This window comes from Raphanus sativus, chromosome 3, assembly GCF_000801105.2.
Source record: "Raphanus sativus cultivar WK10039 chromosome 3, ASM80110v3, whole genome shotgun sequence".
NCBI classification, from domain to species: domain Eukaryota; kingdom Viridiplantae; phylum Streptophyta; class Magnoliopsida; order Brassicales; family Brassicaceae; genus Raphanus; species Raphanus sativus.
Genome location: NC_079513.1, coordinates 3,305,225 through 3,313,589, shown reverse-complemented (window position 1 = coordinate 3,313,589; position 8,365 = coordinate 3,305,225). Strand labels below are relative to the sequence as shown.

General features: G+C 31.5%; 1 protein-coding gene across 1 annotated transcript; it reads left to right on the top strand.

Moving 5' to 3' along the window:
• Positions 1 to 4,025: 4,025 nt before the first annotated feature.
• Positions 4,026 to 5,701, top strand: LOC108844784 (magnesium dechelatase SGR2, chloroplastic-like). The gene is made up of 4 exons (XM_018618083.2): positions 4,026 to 4,393; positions 4,611 to 4,784; positions 4,884 to 5,051; positions 5,134 to 5,701. Exons 1-4 carry the CDS (start codon positions 4,265 to 4,267, stop codon positions 5,485 to 5,487), a joined length of 825 nt encoding a protein of 274 aa, XP_018473585.1. The 5' UTR covers positions 4,026 to 4,264; the 3' UTR covers positions 5,488 to 5,701.
• Positions 5,702 to 8,365: the final 2,664 nt, after the last annotated feature.

Sequence of the window (8,365 nt, the reverse complement as noted above, 5' to 3'; positions counted from 1 at the left end):
TTTTATAAAATTTACAAATTTTATATAGTTTGTTTAAAGTTTTTATTAAAACATATTAAACTAAAAGAATTTAAAAAATAATTAAAAACGTTTTAAAAATGGGAAATAAAATAAAACTTTTAAAATTTTATTTAATAAAAATAAACTTTGTAAAAATAAAAAATAATTTACAAATTTTTTTAATAAAAACGTTAAATAAACTAATTAAAAACATTTTACAAAGTTTTTTTTTTATAAAAAGTTTAAAACTTTTTAAATAAAATTGTAATTAAATAAAAAATTAAAATTTATAAAATAAAAAATAAAACTTTACAAAAAAATTAATAAAAACTTTAAACTAACTTTATAAAAAAGAAACATTTTATAAAGTTTTATTTTTTATAAAAAGTTTAAAACGTTTGTAACCATTTTAATTTTATCAAACTTTTTAATAAAATATAAATTTTAAAAATGTTTATTAATAAAAATAAAATTGTAAACTTTATAAAGTAAAAATAAAATTTTACAAAAAAATGCACCTAATTTCAAAACACCACATGTTGTATAGATATGTATCATAGTGAACAAGAGTTTGTGAAAAAAACAAAAGAAAAACTATGGAAAAACCATAGATTAATGAATAAGACAAATGAAAATCATTTTTTAAAAAAATTTGACAAGCAAAATCGAAAATAACACGTTTTAGGAAGTTAGAATATTTTTAGAAGATTTTTAGAATATTTCCATAACTGAAATTTTCATTAATTTTCGCAAAATCAGGTAATCTTATCCGTAGAATGCGCATTCTAAAAGTTTAGAACATTGACAAAAATCCAGAACACGCATCTACTTTTAGTAGACGGAAGAGTACATTTTAGAAAACACATTCCGCGAAATTTAGAATACTTAATAAAAGTAGAAGATTCTTTCGGACGAAAAGTAGATAGCTTTAGGATTAGTAGAATGCGCATTCCACTTTTTTAGAAATTAGTAAATAGTAGAATGTACGTTCTAAAATAGTAGATGAACATGTTTATTTTAGAAAACGCTTTTTACTATACCATTTTCCGTAGAAGGCACATTCTACCTTTAGTAGAACGTATTTTCAAATTCTTATTTATCAACTTTTTGAAAACAAAAAAAAATATCAGCATGTGTATATTGGTGTTTTATTAATTGTTTGTATTTTTAATATTTTTTTTGATTCACAAAAGTATTTATTTTATTAGTTTTCAGAAATACAAAGGGTAAAAAGGAGAAAAATTGGACAAAAAATGATTTATACCAAAGGGACAACACCCTTGTTTTTTTGTTCTCTATTAGCAATTTTTCCCTTTTTCTTTTGTTTTTTTTCACAAACTCTTGTTCACTATGATACATATCTATACAACATGTGGTGTTTTGAAATTAGGTGCATTTTTTTGTAAAATTTTATTTTTACTTTATAAAGTTTACAAATTTTATTTTTATTATAAACATTTTTAAAATTATATTTTTATTAAAAAGTTTTATAAAATTAAAATGGTTACAAACGTTTAAACTTTTTATAAAAATAAAACTTTATAAAATGTTTCTTTTTATAAGTTAGTTTAAAGTTTTTATTAATTTTTTTGTAAAGTTTTATTTTTATTTTATAAATTTTAATTTTTTTATTTAATTACAATTTTATTTTAAAAGTTTTAAACTTTTTATAAAAATAAACTTTGTAAAATGTTTTTAATTAGTTTATTTAACGTTTTTATTAAAAAAATTTGTAAATTATTTTTATTTTTACAAAGTTTATTTTTATTAAATAAATTTTTTAAAGTTTTATTTTATTTTCCATTTTTAAAACGTTTTTTAATTATTTTTTAAAATTCTTTTAGTTTAATATGTTTATAAAAACTTTAAACAAACTATCTAAAATTTGTAAATTTTATAAAAATAAAATAAAACTTTACAAAAATTTTTATAAAAAGTTTAAACAAACTTTATAAAAATACATTTAATTTTTTTTCATTAAAATTTGATAAAATTAAAAAGTTTACAAACATTTAAACTTTTTATAAAAAATAAAAATTTGTTAACTGTTTTTTATTAGGTTGATTTAACGTTTTTTATTTAAAAAAATTTGTAAAATTTTTTTTTTATTTTTATTAAATTTTACAAAATTTTTTTTATAAAAAAAAATAGTTTTTATTTTTATTTTCTCTTTTTAAACGTTTTAATTATTATTTTAAAAATTCTATTAATTTAATGTGTTTAATTAGATTAATCAAGGGTTAGTTTTGGGATTATGAAAGAAATTATACTAAAGGACAACTAAATGATAGTTTTATACTATAGGGACAACCATGCTGAATTTTTGTTCCGTTTTGGCAATTTTCCCTAAAATCTACTTCAAACGTTATACCACTAATCCAACCTACCGTTGGTGGATGATATAGTTTTGCAAACTAATTTTCTGATTTCGAAATACAGATCTAAGTTATATACATATACCTGTTTTAGAAAAACATAATACGATATAAAAGACTTTAAAAAACCATGTTTTAAGAAATTTAATTAGCACCACAAAAAACAAATGAAAAAAACTAAACTACAAGAACCCCAAATATAAACAATACAAGTCAACGTCAATAGTAAAAGTCAACCACTAAAGGTCTGACTGGTGTAACCGCAGCGGTTGCGGTTGTAGGAATTTGTGGGTGCGGATGGTTGCGATTTTAAGCATTTTCTAGAGATTTGTACGACTGATACAATGGTTAGAAATTGTTGTGTTTGCGGGATTCTTATGACTGGTAAGTTACCAAACGAAACATCTGTTAAATAATAATTTAGCAATATTTACATTTTATATAATTATAAAAATATTAAAAATTATAATAGTATAATAAATATAAAATTTATATTTATAAAATCATATTATAAAATTTTAAAAATTTATAGAAAATATTTTGGTTTTAAATTTTTATAATATAAATTGAAATATAATATGTATACATTTTACAATTTCTATTATTTCAATTTAAAATGTTTATTGGATATTTTTAGTATTATTTTTATTTATTCTGTTTTTTTTTTAAAGATTTACCCTCCCGCAACCGTCCGCAACCGCAAACGCTAGCTGGAACCAGTTTTTGATTTTAAGAGGTTCAGAGCGGTTTGAAGCGATTTGTAGCGTTTTCTGTGATTATTTCGAAACGCCAACAACCGCTATGAATCGCAAAAACTGCGTTTGCGGGTGGTAACGGGAAAACCAGTCAGCCCGATAAAAGAATCTCGTCCTAAAGTTTCCCATAACTTGTTTTGTCTGCTGAGAAATTCCAATAAACACTATTTTCGTCTGTCTTCTCCGTGGCTGTTACTTGGTTACTCGATACCCTTTTCCTTCAGGTTTCATAAGCAGTAGTCAGTAAGTTATATATGAGATCAAAAGAGAAGCACATGGCATTACGATTTACACGACTTTTTTTATCGTAATTTTTTTTTTGAAATTTCAGGTTGTTTTTGAAGCCTCCAAATTTAAAATGCCTTTTCTTTTTAAAAATATAAAGTATTGCCGACAGTTTAACCGCCAGATACCCCTACAATCAGTGCCGGCTTCAGCACATTTGCACAGGGTCATGTTTTTTTCTTAACAAAATTAGGATCCTATTTTGTTAAGAATTATAAAATTAGGGTCCTAGATTTCAAATTGACCATAATATAAGTTATATAACTAAAGATTGAAAAAAAAATTGAGGCAGCCTAGGGCCCTTTAAATATTTGAGCCGGGTCTGCCTACAATAGATAAGTTCCTGCCCAAGCCGCAACGTGCAGAATCGTTTCTAAAGTATTCGGCAAAAGACCGAACCGCTTGTCTCTTTGTCCGAAAGGTTATCCGGTAACGAACCGAAAAGAACTCCTCAATGCCACGTTTGAGCTTTAATGGCACGACACATGCCAACTCATGCAGTAAAGAAGCTGGACACCACGTGTCACTCACAGTCTCACCTCATCAAATTGTATTTTGGACTTGTGTAAGGTCTACAAATAGAAGCAACCTTCACTTTTCACTCGTATCGTAAGATTGTTGACTCCAACACGCAAGCAACAAAAACAAAAAGAAAAACCTAATTTTCTGGAAGATAAAGCTTAACCGAAAGCGAAAGCAAGCTCGTTTTTTAAAGGGCTTCAAGCTTTAATTGTGTAGGTTGCGGTGAACGAAAGCGTGAGACGTTAATAGAGTTTTCTTTTATTTAAGGATTGTTTTTTTCCCTTCAGTCTTGTTTTTGCAGATTTCTGATATTGAAACCAAGCAGAGATGTGTAGTTTGGCGACAAATCTCTTATTCCCATCAAAGATGAAACCAGCTTTTACAGAGAAACAGAACACTAGCTCACTCTTTGTTACAAATAAAAGATCCTTGATGAAGAACAGATCCACTGTTCCTGTAAGAATCTCATACCCTGTCCTTGTTAGTAAATTCATCGATATTATTTATTGTGAAATCTTTAGGAATAACAGAAATCCAATTTAAAAAGGAAAAGAATTCCAATCCTTTTATTTTAGGTTGTGTGCTCTGTTTTTATGGTTATACGCCGTAGATTTCATTTTTGGATCTAAATTCGATTTATAATTAAATCTTTCTGTGCTTATGAATCAATAAGGTTGCAAGATTATTTGGACCGGCGATTTTTGAAGCCTCCAAATTGAAAGTATCATTCTTAGGAGTTGATGAGAAGAAGCATCCATCAAAGCTCCCAAGAACTTACACTCTAACTCACAGTGACATAACAGCTAAGTTAACATTAGCCATTTCCCAATCTATCAATAATTCTCAGGTAAATATTAAGAACAACCTCCTATACAATACAGCACAAAAATTTAGGGGTTTGTGTTTTCAGAGACCGATGTTTTTTCTGTTGTTTGTGGATCACCAGTTGCAGGGATGGGCTAATAGATTATTTCGGGACGAAGTAGTGGCCGAGTGGAAGAAAGTGAAGGGTAAAATGTCCCTTCACGTTCATTGCCACATTAGTGGAGGCCACTTCCTTTTGGATCTCATAGCGAAGCTTCGGTACTACATATTTTGCAAGGAATTACCGGTGGTAAGTATGTGGTTCTATGTACTATTATGATTTTGGTATGTAACAATGTCACCTCTTAATCATTTGAGTTATTGACTTATAGGTATTGAAAGCTTTTGTTCATGGGGATGGGAACTTGTTGAATAGTTACCCTGAGCTACAAGAATCTCCTGTTTGGGTTTATTTCCACTCAAACATCCCGGAGTACAATAAGGTTGAATGTTGGGGGCCGCTTTGGGAGGCTACGCAGCACAATCACGATGGAAATAGAACACGCAAAAAATGTGAAACTTTCCCGGAGCTAGCGTGTCCCCACGAGTGCAAATGTTGCTTTCCGTCGGTTAGCACGATCCCATGGTCTCATCGTCATTATCAACATGGCAGAGGGGATGAGAATGAGAATTTCGGGGGTGGAGAGTTGGGAATATCTATCCCTAACTCTGAGAGATTGAAGTGATAGATCTCCTGAGGATGTTTCCTTTTCTTCCTTTGGTGGTAAGGGAAGATGGAAGGAATATTAAAGTTATTTGTTTAGTGTTACCAGTAATAAGTAGATGAAGTTGTCCAACAGTGTTATCCTCTGTATTTTATATTTACGAAGGCCATGTAGAAATAGAAGACTTTGTTACGTGTGTTAAATGACTTTTTTGGTTGGCAACAACAAGAGACGATACTTTGATTCAAAGATTCGGCATCAATTTTGTAGAAGCTTTGGGAGTTTTCTACAAAATTGCTAATTAACTTGTGAAAATTCCTAATTAACATTTGTGAAAATTGCTAATTAATTGTAATATGTGTTAAGATTTTAAAGATATTACATTGTGATTTTTTTTTTTTTTCACACTAAAGCTTGCATTGATTTATAACAAAGGAGGAATACATTTTTTGAGAGCCTAAGCCGACGAGTATACAATACTCCCGGAGTCTAAAGCCAGCAAGAAAACACAGTTCTTCTGGAGACAAACAATGAAGCCTAAGGCATTACACAAGACATAAACTTGAGAAACTAAAAACAGAGTCTAAATCAATTCACAAAACACTCAAGCAAATGATACCAACGCATGGAGGAGGTTGTGGAGGAGACACGCATCAAAGGCTGAACTTTATTAAGGGAGCCATGGAGATCAACCTCAATCTAATGTTCCGGAATCAAACCAGGAACCACAAGATGACACCAAAGAAGCAATCCCAAAGGGTGAAGAGGCGAACCGTAACTCATTCAATCCCACGCCAAGATGCAAATATATGAGCCGAAGCCCCTTTGCCTTGGGATCAAACCGGAGAATCCACGCGAACCGAGAACAGATAGGAGCTATTCCGTCGCTACGAACCCAAGGCAAAGCGTTTCTCCAAAACACGTCGGTACCACTACCAGAAGCAAAACTAGGAGGCGCGCACAGAGGTCAAAGGCTAAGGACCCTCGGAGAGGAACCTTTGAAGTTGGAGCACCGACAACTCAGAACCTCACAACTTCAAGAAGGAGAATGATAGATCGAAACCCATCAACGCCTTCATCTAGCCTTCAGATCCGACAAACAGGATTTAGATCTGTTCCCGAGAGTTTATCAAGTCTGTCCAAAAGACATGTAAGCCAGGAACGCCGACTCCTCCACTCACCACTGAACCAAACCACCGCGTCTTAACTCGAGGGGAGGTTGAAGTACCGTCAGCAAGATGAGGCTGAGGAAGCTCGCCGGACCAGAGCTCAGAACAGGACGGTGGCAGAACTAAGACGAGGGAGAAGCAAAGACTAACTAGAAGACAGGGGGGAACCTCCGGCGCCGACACGCGCTTCTACGCGCTTCCGGACACCGGGGGAGACTCAGATCTCTTTCTCTCTTTTTTCTCTCTCGAACAGTGTTTTCTTTTCTCTCCAGATATTACATTGTGATATGTATCAAATTTTTTCTTCTTGAATTTAAAAGAGATTTAGAAAAAAAATTATTATATAAAATTTAGTTCTTCAAAATTATTAATTAACATGATTTTGATATGTCAGATTGAATATGTGTCAAATGATATGTCAGATTGAATATGTGTAAAAAAATGCTTAAAAATAAGAAAAATTCAAGATTGTAATATGTGTCAAAAAATTGCTTAAAAATAAGAAAAATTTAAAAGAGAAAAAATCTTACGACAAAAATAGTCCTTCAAATTCTTTTTTTTTTTGTCATCAAATACACACTCATATAGACTATGCACACCAAACCGGTAGCTCTGCATCCATGTGAACGACGAAAGACGATTGTTGTCTGGCACTGCGTGCTAAACGATGCGCCCTTGAATTCTCCGTTCGTGGTACATGAATGAGCTGTGAGCTATGGAAACTGCCTTGTAAACTTTTAATATCCTCCAGATAACTTGCGAACGCTGGCCACTCCTCTGGTTCCGAAACTATCTTCACCAACTGAGAACAATCCGTCGCAAACGTAACATGAAATTATTGTAAGTTCTTCATACACTCGATTGCCCAAATTAGGGCCTCCACCTCCGAGTGAAGGGGTGATATACTGGCTCGAACATTTCGCGCCCCCATTAAACCTTGAAAACCTTCCAAAGTACTATACCAGCCTTGTCCCGGAAAAAAAATCCTTATCCTTCCACGATCTATCTGTAAAACACCATCTCCCTGGAATTATGGTCGGTTGATTAGCTTGTAGTGGTAGAGTTCTTCTTACATCTAATACTTGTGCTGCTGCCCACATACTAGATTCCGTTTCTGCCAGTTTTAACGTGTCCATTGGATCCACATCCAGATTACTGAACACCTTATTGTTCCTTGCCTTCCAAATGTACCATAGAATCCATATAAAATGATGATCATCCATTTTTGGTAGGATTCGCCAGAATAAATGATCCATATTAGTAAACAGTCTTCTGAGGGGAAGACATCTCGATTTGTTGGTATCTTTGATAGTGTCCACACCTGCCGAGCTGGGGGACACTCAAAGAAGACATGATTTAGAGATTCCTCAGCATGCCCACATCGATCACACCCAATATCACCTTTCATCCCTCGTTCTTTAAGATTTTTCCTGACCGAAATACACCCTGATATAATCTGCCATAGGAAATGCTTCATTTTTTGGAGACACCTCACCTTCCAGCACCTTCCAATCTGCCATAGGAAATGCTTCAAATTCTTCTTTTTTTAGGATTTTACAAAAGAAAATTACTATAGATAATATTTTATATTAAAAATATTAATTGAAATTTTCATTTTTCAAAATTTTTTTAAAAAGTAACTGTAAAAAATCAGTTTAAAATTTTTAATATTTTTCAAAGCTTGATTTTTTAAAGTTGATAAATAACATGATTACGATGTATGCCAATAA